General features: G+C 39.7%; 2 protein-coding genes across 3 annotated transcripts; one reads left to right on the forward strand and one right to left on the reverse strand.

Annotated features, from left to right (window-relative positions):
- Nucleotides 1-141: 141 nt before the first annotated feature.
- On the forward strand, nucleotides 142-12,716 carry LOC114152236 (cold shock domain-containing protein C2-like). 2 transcript variants are annotated; one of them, XM_028030062.1, is made up of 4 exons: nucleotides 142-323; nucleotides 7,970-8,177; nucleotides 8,303-8,425; nucleotides 9,461-12,716. In XM_028030062.1, exons 2-4 carry the CDS (start codon nucleotides 7,990-7,992, stop codon nucleotides 9,621-9,623), a joined length of 474 nt encoding a protein of 157 aa, XP_027885863.1. In that variant the 5' UTR covers nucleotides 142-323; nucleotides 7,970-7,989; the 3' UTR covers nucleotides 9,624-12,716. The 2 variants fall into 2 exon arrangements, with proteins under 2 accessions (XP_027885863.1, XP_027885861.1); XM_028030060.1 differs by having other exon boundaries at nucleotides 143-323; nucleotides 7,848-8,177.
- A 1,700-nt stretch (nucleotides 12,717-14,416) lies between these two features.
- Nucleotides 14,417-15,134, reverse strand: LOC114152423 (jerky protein homolog-like). The gene is made up of 3 exons (XM_028030329.1): nucleotides 15,018-15,134; nucleotides 14,843-14,915; nucleotides 14,417-14,659 (listed from the first exon to the last, which is right to left on the reverse strand). The coding sequence occupies exons 1-3, from the start codon at nucleotides 15,023-15,025 to the stop codon at nucleotides 14,417-14,419; spliced, it is 324 nt and encodes a 107-aa protein (XP_027886130.1). The 5' UTR covers nucleotides 15,026-15,134.
- Between the last annotated feature and the right edge of the window lie 2,446 nt (nucleotides 15,135-17,580).

Here is a 17,580-nt window from a genome sequence, read left to right on the forward strand (position 1 = left end):
TGTCGTAAACAGTGTTGCTGATTGTTTCCATCCATTCTGACAACAAGAGTTGACTGTGGTATCGTGAAGCCGGCTGTTGTTTGGAGCTCCCCCTCCCCTCCCCACGCCCCGTCTCTGCTGCCTCCTCTTTCATTCGCTGCCTTTCTCTCCGTGTGTGTATGAGTGTGTGTGTGTGTGTGTGTGTGTCAGAGGCATCCATACCAAAATCCCCGCACTCATTCAGCTCATGTTCCCGCACCTTTTCGCCGGATCTAGTTACATAACTGCCTTATTTAAGAAGAAGAAGAAGAAACCTTTTTGACGTCCGCGCGACGTTTTTAACGGTGAGTAATCGTTCATCTGTCTTCCTCCCTCCCCATGTTTTGTTTGTTCTTTATCCTTTCAACCGGTCACTTGTCTGAACATGATGGCAGCTGGTTAAAATTCCGACATGACAATACAAATAGTGATATTTGTTCCACGTGAGAGTACGTCCTTTTACGGCAGAAATGAGGTTTTTGTCCACAGGCATCCTCTTCCCTTCTTGTCTCCCGCTTCCACAGTGAGAGAATGTTCTGGAAACGGTCCGCCTGAAGGGTTGGTGTTGCCTATTAAATCATTTAGTCCTGCTAATCTCAGTCCCCATCAGATTAGACCACAAAAACGGGCCACTTGTCCCTTAAAACGGCCAATTTAAAGTTTAAAGACAGAGTGTGTGTGTGTGTGTGTGTGTGTGTTTAGAGGAGTTAACGTGTCCCTCATACTGATGCAGATGGCCACTGTGTCCTGGTTCCACTTGGGTGGTGCGTTTGGCCCTCTTTTTCCCCCTTTCAGTACTAAAATCTGCAAATGAAACCCCTTTTAATGACGTGTTTTAGCGAGAAGTGTGAAACATTCACTGCAGACTCGTTCAAGTCCAACTCCTGGCCTGCTGGCAGTCTCACAAGTGGGCTAACTCAGCCTGTCAAGTTTGTGAATTATTTATTGTCCGATTTCCTCCAGCAGTCCTCAGATCCGTCCTTTCCTCTGTGACTCCAGTACGTGTTCTCCATCACTGCATCTGCACCGCCTGCAAACGTCAGCCATCTTTAATTTACACGGACTGGAGCAGAACACCCCCCCCCCCAAAACAAAACATAGAAATATTCTTTACTGTCTCTCAGTGCGGAAAGTCCAGGTGCCTCGGCAGCAAAGTGAAAGACAAATAGAAGCATACAAATTCACACAAAGGTTAAGACATATATATTAAAAACAGAACAAAAATGAACAGTAAGGGGAAATTTACAGCACAATAAAATAACACCATGTTATATAAAAAAAAAAAACAACCAGAATGCTAGAGATTAAAATAAATGTTCAACTGAGGAGCGTGATCTTAAAGAAATTTACAAAATGTGCTTGTATATTTGTGCATTAAAAAACAACAGACTATTTACAAGAAATTGAAATACTGCAAATAACAGCAAGAATGTAAACAATTATTGTGTTTGATTTTGTTTGGAGCAGTGATGGTTATAAAGTCTAGCAGCAGCTGGGAGGAAGGATCTGTGAAGACGGGTCTTTGTCCGTTTAGGACGCAGCAGTCTGTCAGTTAAAGGGCTCTTAAAGTTAAAACTAAAGAGCTGTTTCAGACATGAACCATAACTCAAAATTACTCTAGAGATCCCCGGTTTTGAGTTTCTAAAATAATTTTTGGTTGGTACAAATGGGCAGATGGTCAGTACAAAACATCCAGCCATAGAAATCTCGCCTTCTTTCCTGAAAAACCGGGGAACCAAATTGTGACAGGGCGGACCTAAAACCTTTATGGATATTAAAACTTCACAAAGGCTTTTGCTATTAGTTTAGAAATGTATTAATTGTGCACAAATCTTGTACAAAGTACAAGATAAGATCATGTCCTCACATTCTAAACCAATCAGAGCAGATGGAGCTTTAAATGGGCTCTGACAGTTTTTCGTAGAAAACAACTGGAATTGCTGAAATCAACACTAAAACCATTTTTTGTTTTTAAATTTCAAGTTAACGCTCACAAAGCCATTACCTTGCTACAGCTTAAATGGTTTATAATGATCTTTTTTTTATGGCTGTAGGATTGTTGATGACATTTATTTCTTGGCATTTTGATTCTAATGCACAGACGCACACATAAGTGGCTGAGCATGGGAGCAAGAGGAGCAGAAAGAAATCCGATCCATCCCTACCGCCAACTTGACAAAGTCTCTGCTAACTATTATTATTTTAAAATAAATATGTAGAAAATGATTAAAGAATTTGGATGCCGCCCACCTTGCTTGGCTGGCCGCTAGAGGTTGAGTGGCTAAAGTCTTTCCTCTGCCTACATCCCCCACAATGCTGTGCAGTTCTGAATCAGCGTTCAGTGAAATTGATGACTATATTATTATTGATCACGTGTCTATTACTGTATATATTGTTATTGACATGTTTTGGAATAACTACGTTTCTCTTGCTTTATTGACCAGAATTTTGTGGCAATGAAAAAAGTCTGACTTTAGTTTCAAACACAGGTTATAGATAATGAGCATAAATATCAAGTTTAGGGGAAACAAAAAAAAAGGACAAAATGAACCGTATGTACATGCATGTGTGTGTACGGCTAATTAGTTTTTATCTGTTAAACAAGACAGGTTGTGGTAATGCAAATATGCTTAGTTAGTTTTATACTTCAGCTGACTCCTTTCCTTAAAGATGAAATAAAAATGATCACTTTAAAATTGTTTTTCTTCCTCTGGTATATTAGGACCATTGCAGATAGAAGAAAGAAAAGGAGGAGTAAATTTCTGCTTGAAACGTTCAATCTAAAAAGTTTACAATGTCAAAAATTTGCTTGAAAAGAGTAGGAAATTTTTAGACAAACCTCAATATTTTTCTAGAAAAAGTTACATTTCTGAGTTTCAAAAGTCCACTTGTTTTTTCTTTTACTTTTTCAAAATTTCCTAATTTCAAAAACTGAAAGAAATTTGACGTTTGGAGCTCAGTAATTTCCAAGTTTTTTTTTTTCTTCTAAATGTATGAGATTAATTTCCAAACTTCAGAGTTTTTACTCCTACAACGACCCTCCCAAGAAGCCATTATAGATACCGAATTGTGTTCGATGAGCCAAAAATACTTAAATTTAAAAAGGGAAAACGAGGCAGAAGAATCTGCAAAACCTCTGCTCAAACACGTGTCTTTCTGAAACACAACATCAGTTATTTTGCTCAGATATCTCGTAATCTACCTCAGATTTGAAGCTGAAACACTTCATTTCTAATCTAAGGAATGTGGGAGTAAAACTTCAGGTCTCCCTGCCTGGACATTCTAGTCCACCTCAGTAATGGCCCCAATCCAACCACACTGAACTATATAGACTGATGGGAAGAGGCACAAAGTGTGCTGCTTGGAGCCTTCGGGAATCACTCTCTCACACACACAATGCCCACACCACCACACACACACACACTTACCTCATGAGTCTTTCTCAGGCTTTCAGCCTGCCTGTATACGGCCTCTGATGAAGCCGGAGACTCTTCCACCCGCAGCTGTGTTTTCATTACAAACAAGGTTTCGGTGTGAGCGCTGAACCTTTGTTCGACGATGCCCTGCAGTTATCAGTGTGTGCACAGATTGTCATAATAATGAGCCGACTAACGATACAGATCAATTCTCCCTGTTGTGACGGGATAATTTGGTTTGTGTCAAGTGGGTGACTGAGCTCATTTGTGCTCAGGAACGGCTGTTATGAAACGATCCAATGAGCAGCTCATCTTGAATAAACCGCAATTAATGTTAGTGTTGTGGAAGTAATACTTTTTATCTAATAATGTCTGATCAGAGGATCCTGAAGGGGATTGTTTCCATGTTATATTCATATCGGGGGCTGTTTAGCTGCCACAAGCTATGACAGACGTGGCTTTATTTCCACAAACCAGCCAGAGGCATCAATCCAAAAGATCAATAATATCGATACCAAGTCGGTATCGGATTGATACTAGCGTGGTAAGATCAATATTTTTTGTTTCTCTCAACTCTACATCAAAGATGACTTTGGTTTGATTTGCTCTCGAATGTATTTTTTGCAGAAAAACAATGCACACAAACTTTTTTTCTATTGTTACTGTTTGTCACGTTAATGTGGCACCAAGTAATCAAAAGGAAAAAACTACAAAAGGTCAGAAGTTTGATGATATGTCAAACTTTGACTACAAAAAAGTATCGGTATCAGTATTGGCCCTGTAGTTACTTGTTATTGGATCGATGCCAAAATGTGCAGTCACACCTCTACTGGAAACACAACTTTAAAACTATTTAGTGGTGATTTACGCTTCATGATGACAGATTGGGGAAAATAAAAACTGAAAAAGACAAAAAAAGATAAGCTGCAAAAAGGGTGATCTTTTTGAATTTCTTTTTGCTGGAAGTTGTACTACTTTTACTTGATTCATGATTGTCAAGTTGTCAAGCATTAACGGAGGAGAAATGAAGCCATTGAATTGTTCCAGGAGAACCAGAGAAGATTGCATAAGTTACATCACACCAAACTCTCTGCTGCTTGGAAGAACTGATCTAAAAAGTGATAACTGTGGATTTGACTTTAAAAGTTATCCACTCAAGAGATTAAAGTTCATTCAAACAGAAGTGGACAGATTCTGGAGAAAATGGAGTCAACTAGCTGGACCAAATTTGTTTGTCAGAAGTAAATGGCATTCAAAGAAGCGAAATGTTGCTGTCGGACACATTATTTGGCTTGTGTAACCCACATAAAGTGGGTATGCCTCTTTAAGAGACAGAGGTTAAGGAGGCTGGGTGGTCTACCTGGCCAATAGGAAGTTTAGTTTCCAGAGCGTCTGAACCAATCAGAATGCAGACTGCCGTTGTGGGTCCCGCCCTTCTCCCCCGGGTCTGCAGTACTGTTGTTTTGCCCTAGAGTTCCGACGTAATGAGACAGCTGAGCTGTGCAGCGCCAGCGTATGTATTGTGACAGTTAAAGTATTTCGTACGAACTGTATTATTTACAAACTGTATTATAAACTAACTCTTTTGTAAATAGATTTTCTGTTGATCGTCCAGCTTCTGGGCTGGAAATGATTTATTAAGTATAAAGACTAAACTTCAGTTTTCTGCTGTTAGAGCCGTTAGGAACCGTTAGCTCTTTCTGGCAGTTGGTTCATCTTGTTCTCCGTTCAGTTAAAGGTAAAATTTAGGCTATAACCTATTTTTACTTTATTAAGTTTATATTATTTAGGTCAAATATGCCTTGTTACACCGTCTAGTGCCCCACGCAGCCGGACTGAGAGACACTATACAGTTGTCTGAGGCGTGTCGCATTGAGATCGGTGAGCATATTCTGAGCCTTTCATTTGGGTTTTTGTTGTTTGTCACATTGTTGTTAAAAATATCCTTTATTTGAGTAATTAAGAAATGTTTTATTATTGTATTGGAAAAAAGGATTAAAGCTAGAACAGCTTAGTAAAAATCCTATATTTCTGCTGGTCCTGTCTGTTGACAGGTCAGGTTTTTTTTATTTATGCTGGATTGTTCCTGAAGTGGATCCTCCTTTGACCTTGATGGCGAGCCTTCCCACCTGGACCTAAAGAAAGAACCAGATTTCGTCTGTCCCATTTGGAGTCCTGCTGCACCCTGCGGTGTGGTAGGCGTGTAACACACATCTTCACACACAGTTGGTTATGTGTGAGACCACCGACTGACATTCTCCATTCTTATTGTTTTTTTTTATTCTGGACAATACATTTTGGACCAATTTTATTTCATACATTATAACAAACTGCTGTGGTGGAAATTCTCCTCTGTGAACGATGTCGAGTTAACTCAATTTGGAAATGAATTTAATTAATCTGTTGACTAATATAATTTAGAGTGCAGATTACTAGGGTGCACCCAAAATATTTGAATCTAAGAGATAGCACTTGGCCAAGTAATATTGTCATTATTTTATGTATTTTATTGTGTGTAATTTTATTTTCATAATTGTGTGTTTTGTGCAACTGTCAATTGTATGTTTTATGTCACTAAAGCCAGTTCTTTAGATACATCCAACTGCCTTTGTGTGTCATTTAAACACTCCACTGTGCTCCGATAGCCGAACCTATTGGCCCATTTATCTAATATATATATACTACCCTTCTCTACTGTGTTACACTTGCAGACCAAAATGCTTTAAGAAGTCAGTACAAACTTGGCAAAGTGATCAGTGTAAACAGTGACGGGAAGGGGATTGTAAGAGATGCATATGTACGAACTTATCCAAGTTACCCTGTACCACTTGTGAGAGCTGGAGGACAAACGAGGAAGATGAGGAAGAAACTTCAAATGAAGATACCCTCAACAATACTTCACAGAGATGTAAGACGCATTGTTGTGTTATTGCCAATAGAAGAACAAGAAAATCCTTAGGATAAGATCTGGTGAAGAGAGAGAGGCGTGACCTCCTTGGGTTCAAGAAACCAGGAGCTCAAGTGGGAGGTGTCAAGTTAAACAACAAATGGTGTATTTGTATGAGTGCAATACCATCTCCACCCAGCTGGCACGTGGCTCACAGAAAATCAAGCACACCCGTCTCTCCCACTCAGGCCTTCAGGAGCCTATAAAGCAACTCAGCACACCTGTGTTTGAGATAATCTCTACAAACAAAGACCTCATCTTCAAGCTCCTGCAGAACACCACTGGTTTTCAACCTGCTCAGGTGTGTTGATTTGGAAAGAACAGTGATTTAAAGAAAAGAAAAGAGAAATAAAATAAAAAGATGACACTGAGAAGAGTTGGTCCTGGATTTCTTTGATGGGAGCAAGCCTTGTCAAGTTTGGGCAGAAGCTAAGGTGTTTTGTAGAGACTAAAAACTTGACAATGATAGTGCCTAATGATAAAACTTTTTCATGTGCTATTATCCACATGTCTGATTCATGCCAAACGATGATGACTCATTTCATGACAGCAGCAGTGTGTCTCTTCTGGTCTCAAATGGTGGGCTGAGAACTTCAGACATGATACTAGTGTGTTTAAAAGAGCGAGCAAAGCTCAAAGTCCTCATAACTGATTTCATTTCCATTCACCAATGTGGATTGATAACTGAGAGCTAAATCAGAATATGAAGCAAAAAATAATAATCTTATTTCATGCCTTTCTTCCTGTCCAGGTACTAATTGATCAAAAAATACATTGTACATACCTTGCTCTATGCTTTGCTTCGTTCAGACGGTCTGGACCATCCGCTATGGAAAAATGATTGCTTTCTGTAGGCTTCCTTGAGGTTCTAAATGTCACCCAATTGCTAACGTTTGCCCTTGACGTACGCGTGTACCATTCCAGTTCAATGCTATGAAGCTTATTGGAAATGACCTGCGCTGTAATCAACCATCCTCTGCCGTAAAGGGAGAAGAACCGATCCAAACAAGATGGCTCTAAATGTTAATTCAATATTTGTCCAACACGGACAGAATGCCTTCATTCACTTCCTTCGGTGCCGTTTATAAAACTACAGGCAGACCATACAATTCTAAAACCACTCAGAAAAATCTGTCATCCTTCACAACCCTTTAGGTCCTACAGACAAAACAAATGTACATGAGGGGCCTCAACAGGGTTTCTTGTTAATGTTGGTTTGTGATGTCACTGGTTTTGTCATCGCCAAACCTTTGGTGGAGGCAGCATGATGTTGTGGGTGGCATCTCAACGTAAAGTGACCAAACTCTCTGTTCCACAGAGCAGGGTTTGTCAGACTATGTCCAGAATTTGGAGCAGAGAGGAAGGAATGTGCTGCATTCCTGATCTCGGTCTCATTGAACCCTTTTTCACGCTGCCTGACTTTTCAACAAACGTTCCACCATTTATTTATGTCTTCTCTGCTCCAGGGTGTCGTAGCTTCATCCGTCCACCTGGAAGAGCTCCTCTCTGGGCTTCCTCTCCCCGTCAGAAACCCTCGTGCCATGCGGGAGGTGTAACCCTCCACCCTTTTCTTCTTTGTGTGCCACGGAAACCCTAAGCCAAGCCAAGATGTCGGGCACCGACCCGTCATTGCCGACAGACCCCCAGCTGCCTTTGACGTCCCCCCGCACTCCCCTGCAGCTTTCTTTTCCTTTCCTGAGGGAAGGCAGCCGTGTTTGGGAGAGGGAGAGGAAACCACCTCAGCCTGGAGAGCTACCCAGCCCACTGCCAACAAAACGCACACGCACATACTCAGCGTGAGTAAAAACACAGTGCACGAGTTTGTCTTTTGTGTTTTTCTCTTGGTTCTCTTAAGAAAGAGCTTCAAACGACCATCGTAGTAAATTAGCCTGTCCATGTCTGCGTCTTTCTCTCTCTGCAGGACAGTACGAGCCAGATCAGGTCCTGTATTTAAGGGCGTGTGTAAAAACTTTTCCAGATCTCAGGGTCATGGATTCATCCGTCCTACGCATGGAGGAGAGGACATCTTCGTTCACATTTCTGAGTGAGTCTTCCTCACCAAGCACACCGTCCTTCACTTTAAGCAATCTCTGCTGACTCCTCTAGAGCTAGTGGCCGTCGCTTTGGGGCAAACTATGTCGTGTCCTCGTTTCTCAGCGCTAGATTGTCATTTTCCTTGCGGTAACATTCCAGTTGCTTCATAATCCTGGAAATTCATTTTCTTGAATTTTACAAGAAAATGTAAAATTCAGAGAGTGAATCTATCTTTGTCACCTATTTACTTTCATGGTTTTCAACGGACTTTGGGGAAATATTGTGCGCTGTACTTTTTCTGCGATTCCAGTAGTTGCTTTCCATTACCATTGTGCTCAAAACTAGGGCTGTTGTAAAAATAAATTTTAGTAATCGAGTACTCTATAGAATATTTTTACGATTAATCGCGTAATCAGATCTCTCTCTCTCTCCTCTCTCTCTTTCTCTCCCTCGTACACCCGCAGCGCTCTTCCTACCGTTCGCTCCAAAACACTGAGGACGCGGTTCCGAGAGCTGAAAAACTGTCCTACTCCAAACATCGGCCCACACAATTTAAGAATGCTTATTTCTCCCCAAAACCTCTGAAAACGCCAGGCAATTCAGCGTCATGTTGCTAGCACTTAGCAACAACTCATAGGCGGAAGTGACTGCGCTGCCCACCAAAAATAATGACCCGGCCGGAACACGGCGCGCTAAATAATAAAACATAATTTAACGAGGCTTCGAGGCAGATACATTTTCCTCGAGGAATTTTAATAATCGAGGTACTCGAATCACTCGAGGAATCGTTTCAGCTCTACTCAAAACTAAGTATTGTAAATATTTTTGCTTTTAAAATGAACAGACCTGATCAACTTGGTGGGAGATGAGAGTAAGCAACATTATATATAATTTAAGAGTAACAGGTCTCTCAAAGTGAGCTTGGGAATGGACTCTTTGTAATCGCACAGCTTCAGATCCATTCTCAGGTGAAAAGGTCTATTCAAGCTGGGCCTTTGACTTTTATGCAGGTCTTATTTTATCGTAATTTCTCCCCTCTGGACAGCATTGACGGGGAGTACGTGCCTATGGAAGGAGACGAGGTCACATACAAGGTGTGTCCGATCCCGCCCAAGAACCAGAAAGTCCAGGCTGTGGAAGTGGTCATCACCCACCTGAACCCGGGCACCAAGCACGAGACCTGGTCGGGTCAGATCATCAGCTCCTAGACAAGCGCTTCGGGCGTCACGGCGAGAACGTAACGGAGGATTAGGGTTTTTTTAATTTTAGGCTTTATGTTTTTGTGGTGTGGCAGATAGGGCAATCTGAGCTTTCTGAGAGGTACAAGCAGGGCCACAGATGTTTTGGTACGGAGGGCGAAGTGCGCCGTTAGGCTTGAAGTTAAGCATTGAATGTATCTGAATGTTTTTCTAGTGAAGGTTTATGGGGTCGTCTGTAGGATTTACGTATTTTACGTCAAAGCCTCGAGTTCGGAAAGTAACACCACAAACGTTACTCATTTCACCTCGATAGGACGTGTGTTAGTTGGTTTTGAGGATGTGATGTCTCGGTTTATTTGGGACGTGTGAAAGAGGCCAAAACGAGCTCAGATCAAACGGGAAACGGTTTTGGCTCATTGACTGCCAGTGGGAACCATGTGACTTACAAATTCAAGGGACCAGCTTGCTAGAGCTATTTTCTTTTACTTTCATGCTGGAAACTGGCGCACACTGTGCTGCCAAATCTAAAAAAAATAAATTAAACACACACAATATATTTACCCTTCTGTTTTTTCTGTTTACAGACTGCATGTTGTAGGGAGAAAAAACTAGTTGTTTTCACGGATGCTCTTTTTTTTTCTTCTAACATTACAAGAACATATTCATAAGTCAAAACCTTTGCAAGGTTGTTCTTTATGCCGGTAAACCACCAACCGAGTGCACTCACACAAGCAGTTTGGTTTCACAGACATCCTGTTTGTTCTAAAGACGTTTTGGCCTCAGCAGCTGGGTCGAGCTTGACAGTTTAGGAAAAGTTCTTTCAGTATTGTAGCACTTTCTGTTAGTAGATAAGGGCGGAGGTCCAGTTTCATTGTAGCCAGGTCCTATGACGGTCACATGTTTTCTGTGGTAGAGATGGTATAATGTTGTTAGCCTGCCACTGGAAAACAAGGCCAGAGGGTTTAGGTTTGAGGGAGGAACATGGCGACGGTAACAGGTCCTGGGTAAGGGTAGGAGATGAAGTGAAGGATCGAGCAGTGATGCAGCTATTTAGGGAATGTAAGGAAGAAATACAAAGTTTCAAGTCAGCACATTGCAAACCATTGCTCACAACCTGAAAGTGAACTGAAAAGAAATAGTTTGAGATTTTGAAGAAACATACGGTTTTGTTGGAGGAAGTTACCTTAGCTGCTAGGTCGCTTTGTAGCAGCTATAGGGGTGTCAAACTCCAGTCCTCAAGGGCCGCTGTCCTGCAGTTTATAGAAGTGCCACAGGTACAAAACACTGGAATGAAATGGCTTCATTACCTCCTCCTTGTGTAGATCAGTTCTGCAGAGCCTTAATGACCTAATTATTCTATTCAGGTGGTGCAGCAGAGGCACATCTAAAAGTTGCAGGGCAGTGGCCCTCCAGGCCTGGAGTTAGACACCTGTGGAGCTGCCTATGGCTAGTTTAAGCTAACTATGTCTAGTTTAAGCTAACTATGTCTAGTTTAAGCTAACTATGTCTAGTTTAAGCTGCCCATGGCTAGTTAGCTTAGTTTAACATAACATTTAAAACTCTAAAAATATTATTTTGAATTAATAATACCAGAAACTTAGCTTAATGTCTCATCTTTAATCAATAAAATAATACATTAAGCTAAGCTAGCTAGCTGGAAATAAAAGTCAATATAAAGTTCAAATGGAAAATATTGGCCTTTTCTGAACATTAGGCACATTCAATAAAAACAAACAAAATGTCATCATAAAGCAGAAAAATGTCTTATTGTCATTTTTTTCAACTTGGTAGAAGAAAACAGCTAAGCTGAGTTTAGCAGCAGAAGTCAGAGTATTTTACGCACAACAGCAAACCGTTGCGTATTGTGAACATCAGACACATTAACACATAGAACTCAGTATCATTTTGAACCAGAAACTGACCATAGCATTGAATCTTTTATTGTTAGAAGATAATGCTAAGCTAAGCTAACTGCAGCCAGCCATTTACACATGTTCTACAGCAAATAGGAAAAGAAGTCTTTTTTGATCATCTACCACATATAAACATAGTATTTTTAGATATCATTTGGAATCTCAAACTGAGCATAGTGTTTGATATTTAATTGACAAAGCAAACAGCGTAGTGTTGCTAAGTTAATTAGCTGCTTTATGTAGCGTATATAAAATGTAAAAGCAGCTATTTTTGTTTAGTTCTTGCCAAGTCAGCAAATAAGCATATTTCACAAATTGCTGAACTAGTTCTGACACATTGTTGCTGAAAGAAAACAGCTGTTCTGGTTTTAATAAAAAAATTTTTTTAAATCTTGATTTCCTGACATTGTTACAGCATTACGTACATCTTACGTTTTCTAATTGTTACAATAAAAAATAGACACATTTTTAATTTGTACCTTAAAATAATAAACACCAGATTTTTTTCTTGTCTGTTTTTTTTTTTTTTTGGAAGTTTCTTATGTCATATAAAGACTGTGAAACAGACAATAAAAACACAGGTAAAGCTTCCAGATGTAAGGAAAAAAAATATTTATTTATGTACTTATTTATTTTCATTTGTAACTATGAAAAAAAAATTGGTTTAGCAATTAAACACTGTATTTCTATGTCTTTGTGTAATTTTAAGCTGTTTAAACGCTGCACATCTCACTCTGATGATCCTTCCCTGCTAAAATCTCCTTCCTACTGTCATGTTATCTTAAAAAAAAGAGAAAAAAACTCAACACAATTTTCTAATTTCTACTTTATCTTTGCCTAACTTTTAATAACTGAATGATGTCCAAGATGGTGACTTTCGCCAAGTTCTTTACGAGTTGTATGTTTAGTTGAGAATGTTCTAATTCAGTTTCATCATGCAGTAACCCAGGCGACGCCTGTAGAGGGAGCTGTTGTCTCATCTCTCATCCTTCCTGGAGTTCTCACTTTTAGAGTGATCTAGTATTACAGTTGCACTCTTTATCTGTTGGATGTCTGTACTGTGGAGAGAAACAAGTCTGATTGTGTTTTTGGAGCACTTTTATTTGTTTTAATTTTTTTTTTGTCAGATCACTGTGATATTTGTCGTTTCTTGTTTAAACGTTAAATAAAGCTTACAGCTGCATACACAGAAGTGTGTTTGAGCAATATTTCCAGGTACTCTGTCAGCGTCAAGACACTCGAGCAAATATTCTGTAGTTGTATCCTTATATTGTCGCTTCACAACAAACATGATTTCAAGGCGCCTTACAGGGAAAACAGGTTTGTTTCATACCGAGTTGTCCATCCTGTTCCTTTACCGTCCACTAGAGGACGTCGTTGTACAAATAATTTTGCATGCACAACTTGCAAAATTCACTTTTTGCATGTATCTGTACGACCATATTTGTATCTCCTGCTTCTAGAGACTGTCCCAAGAGCAACAACAACAAAAAAGCTGTTTTTTCAGAATAAGTAGATGTTTTGCTGGTGTCCGCAAAAAGGCCCGTTTCAAAAACCTCTAAATTGTTGCGTCACAATTTTGTTGCCTACCAACCCCAGACGTGCCCAACCCCTCACCTGGCAACCCAAGTGGAGCTCCACCCACTTCCCGCTGCACAATGGCTCCTGGAATATGAAAATGTTTCGCGATGTGCTGCAGTACAGAGCATGGAGCTCATGCATTTCCTCCCAGTCGCTGGCAACAGAGATGCGTAGCTTCATTTTAGTTTTGATGGCAATGTCTCTGCGATGTTGCCAGAGAAAGTTTTTGTTTTGCAAATCACTCTAGTCTAGGGAGGTCAGGTGTCCTCTGCTCTGACAACTACCGGAAAACCAGGTAGGATTTACCAAAAGACTTGGACTGTTCTTCACAAATCTGCAGATGATGGAGATGAAAGTACATAGTGACGTCTCGTTTTGTATTGTTGTTCGGCAGGAACATGATTTGTCATTTACCATAAGCTAACACTGTGCTAAATGACGCCTCTGCTAGTCCTGTGTCTCATGTTACATTACCCACACTATCTGCACATTTACTGGGAATTGTAGTAAACTTAATGTGATAGTCTAGATGCAGTATATATATATATATATATATATATATATTAGAAAATGTCAGATTTTTGAAATAAAATTGGTCATTATGCCAAGTACACCTCGCTGCAGCAAACAGAAAGGGGCGGGGACGGACCACTGTCAGTCTCATACCTTATATGGAAATGTGACTATTTCATTCCGGAAATGAAGGGGGCGCTAGTGACACTATTTCCTGTAGGGGAGAGCGGGGTATTGTGAGCCATTTTTTACATTTGTTTCCCTATAGGCAAGGTAAAATGATGTATCAGTAAAATGTAAACATTTCCTATTAATTTGGGATGTTTCCTAGCTATGGAAGTTATCAGAATATCGTCAAGACAAAGGACAATGAAAATATGATTGTTTTAAAAAAAGTGGTCCTGTGTCTCACTTTACCCCAGATCAGGGGTAAAGTTAGACAGACCAGAAAAATCAATGGGGTAAATTGAACCATTTGGGGGTAAGCTGATACACTTACGTTTTCCACTTTAATACTACCATAACACATGTTGTAACAATTTGAATCCTGACTGACAACCTAACCTTCAAAAACAAAAAAATGTCAGACTACGATCAGTGTTATGGAGATTGGTTAATTATAGTTAGCACTTGAAAGTAACCCAAAGTATTAAAATGTAAATCAAATACAACATAATATACTTCAAAATGTTTTAATTAACATTCACAGTGTGAGAATCATAGCACAGGACCCTTAGCTAGTATCTGGGTGTCAAGAGCAAAGTACAAGCAGAACCAGCTAATGCACAGTCTGGGTCACAGGACATGGACACATAATCGGAACTTGTCTTCATTCATCCATCCTGTTCTGGTGGAGGCACCTTTGGCTCCTGGAGGTGCTCCTATCAGGAAGTCATCCTTAAACCTAACTCTGGGGAAGACAAACATAGGAGGTATGGCATTCCCAGCAGCATTCACTGCACACACCACAGTCACTAGTTCTCCCCTCTCAGATGATGTGATAGAACCAACTTGCTTTTTTCCTTTCTCTGTCACAACCTGAATCAAGATAGAAAGTCTAGAATCAGTGACAAATGTACAATCAGTAGGTTACTATTGGTCTAAAAGTACATTGTATTTAATTTCATTCCATTCATTTTTCCAGCTCACAGGTTCACTGGTTATTATCACAATCCACTCAATATCAGTATGGTGCTCTCTTGTATATCATGTGTTGCTTACCTGTCGTGGCTTTTGAACTGTAAAGACGCCGGTTTCATCTACATTGTAAATCATGTGTGGAGGGAATGTGTGCCTGTGAAAGAGGAGAGGCAAAAAAAAAAAAACCTTATCAGAATTCAAAACAAATCTTACGGGTAAAGCTAACTTAAAACATTTGCAACTAAAAAAGTGTCACCTGTCCATCACTACAGCCAGATTGTCGAAGAACTCCCCTACTGTAGTTTTATTGAAGGCTGTAGCCCTTCCCAGGGATGTTGCCTCTGGAGTTTGGACAGACAGATGGCAACATGCAAGAAACCTACGAAACCACTCTATTCCTAGAGAGTAGATAATTTATTATAATAAGATTATTATTTAGCATTATTATTTAGCTTGTGATCACTTGCACACCCTAGCATACCTGCACATTGTTTCTCTGTCCAATTGGTTGGAACAGGGATATTGTTTCTCTTTGCGTATTCAAATGCCAGTTCACGGCACTATACTGGAGGAAGGCCGTGGAACTGGTCAGCTAGTTGTTTCAAGTGTTTAGCAAGCTCCTCCTCCATCTCATCTGTGAATATTCTCTTTGCCTCAGCTACTGCACTCCGGGCTACTGATTTTACTTACCCTTTCTCTTTTTTCTTTATGAATCTTTGTAGGGTTGTCTTGTCAATATTTCTGTCCCTTCCAGCTTTTCTTAAAGACTTCTTTCCTTGCCTGACCTCAGCAGCTGCATTCTCCAATTCTGCGAGGGGTGTTTGTCCCCAGGTTGTTTTCCTGGTGTACTTTCTTGGCATGATGGCTTTTCTACAATGGTTATGACATAAAAATTAAACAGATGTAATGTAATATTACACTAAATATGTTTAAGACTAAACTTAAATTGTACTTCATGATGGGGTAACGTAAGACAGTGTATCACATCACCCCACGGCATTTGTCTCATTTAACCCCACAGCCATCATTTTATAAAAAACAACATCTCTAGCAAGTCAGGCTAATCTTGAACTAGCATCAATCACATGGTTGTATATGTTGGAAGTTCATCAACATGCATGATATAAATTTTTCTACCTGAATTAATTTGCTTTGACACAATAGTTAATTACGTTTATAGCTAGAAAATTTACTTTCACGTGCAAAAAACACATTTTTATGAAAAAAACATACTTACCACAGCAACAGCATCAACTTCACCTTCCTGGCAAGGGGAGAATGGGAGGGGCTTGTACATATAATGGTCACATGACCATAATTTTGTTCCATTGCCTAGATATAAGGGGTGTCTCACAATACCCAATGTCTCACAATACCCCGCTCTCCCCTACCGACCGTGTTATAATAATTATACTAATAATAACGTATTTTATTTGCCAACGCCTTTTAAAACACCCAAGAAGTCTTTCAACATTAAAAATACAAATTAAATAGTAAAAAAATGGCTACAAAACGTGATATGTCACGTTGTATGTCTGTCACGTGGTAAGTCACTTTTTTATTTTCAAATCTGTATTAAATCTTTATTTAAAATTAAATTAGTAACAAACAATCTAGAATAAGCAACAATAAGGAAACATTATGGAGATGTATTTATCTATCCTTACACCCAATCTATCTCAAACAAAAGTAATAAAACATGAATCAAATCAATATTTTGGAGACAAATGTACATTACATTAAGAGCACATTTATCCATCCATTAATTATCATGAATTATCCCTATAGTGGGTCATGAGGGCTGCTGACTCTGGACAGATCGCCTATTCATATTATTAGTTGAAAATGGTCTCAAAACAACAACATCATCAAATGTTAACTGTTAGGTTTATCGTTTAGGAAAACTGGAAAAAAAAGACTAAAATCAAAAAGATTCATGTACTGCATGGCTTTATGGCTTTTCTTTTTGTTTCATAACTCGGCATGGTGACTTAAAGGTTTGTAGCTTCTGTCTTGGTTCTTTGTTGACCACTGTGTAGCGGTCAACAAAGAACCAGACTTAATCACTTTATGATTAAGTTTGGTTGTTTTTTGTTTTGTTTTTTTTTCGGGTTTTTTTTTCATATTTCTCAGTCGTTGCAAAAATATTTCAGCCAAACTCTTATTGTAATAGATTATTTTGCCGGTAATGTCCGTCTCATGTCGTCATGCCGGGCAGCTGGACGGTGTTGCTGGTGAAAGCCGTCCTGACTGGCGCCGTCTCTCTCTGCTCACTCCTCCTGTTTGTCACTCTGGTTCACAGCAACTGAAGAAGCAGCAGGCCGTAAAAAAAAAACCTTCCACAGTCTCGGCTCAAACTGGAGGAAAGGTTTTCATAAGTCAGAGTCAGAGCTGTGAAGCTTCAAAGGCGATCGGTGTTGGCTACTTGGAGTTGACCGACTTGATCCACCAACTGGTTCAGCTTCCAGTTCTTCCAGTTTGTTTCATTGGTCATGAGTCCATGAGGAAAAAGAGCGTTCTCTGGGTAACATTTCTACCCAACCCTTCAGTGAATCAGTTGAAGCTAAGGGTCGAAGGTCAACATCAGGAAACTTCTTCAGTGTGACTGGCTTGTGTTTGTTTTTAAGATGTGAATTTTGTATTGATGTAACTACAAATTAATTAACACTTACTAAAACAAATACATTTCTTTTAATCCTGTTCTCCAGTTTGTGCTTTGATCAGTCATAAAGTTCTATTAAAAATGTGGGCGTTCCTTTAATATATAATGTTTCCACAAATGATTATGGTAAAAAAAAAAAGACTTCAGAAATAACAGA

This window comes from Xiphophorus couchianus, chromosome 10, assembly GCF_001444195.1.
Source record: "Xiphophorus couchianus chromosome 10, X_couchianus-1.0, whole genome shotgun sequence".
In the NCBI taxonomy this organism is placed as follows: domain Eukaryota; kingdom Metazoa; phylum Chordata; class Actinopteri; order Cyprinodontiformes; family Poeciliidae; genus Xiphophorus; species Xiphophorus couchianus.

What these genes read in the sequence shown, in the direction of transcription:
- LOC114152423 (XM_028030329.1), bottom strand. An exon ending in CAGTTCAAAAGCCACGACAG is followed by an intron (nt 14,660 to 14,842) that starts GTAAGCAACACA and finishes ATCTTGATTCAG; the next exon opens with GTTGTGACAGAGAAAGGAAA.
- LOC114152236 (XM_028030062.1), top strand. Translation starts at nt 7,990, where the DNA reads ATGTCGGGCACCGACCCGTCATTGCCGACAGACCCCCAGCTGCCTTTG. An exon ending in CGCACACGCACATACTCAGC is followed by an intron (nt 8,178 to 8,302) that starts GTGAGTAAAAAC and finishes CTCTCTCTGCAG; the next exon opens with GACAGTACGAGCCAGATCAG. An exon ending in ATCTTCGTTCACATTTCTGA is followed by an intron (nt 8,426 to 9,460) that starts GTGAGTCTTCCT and finishes CCCTCTGGACAG; the next exon opens with CATTGACGGGGAGTACGTGC.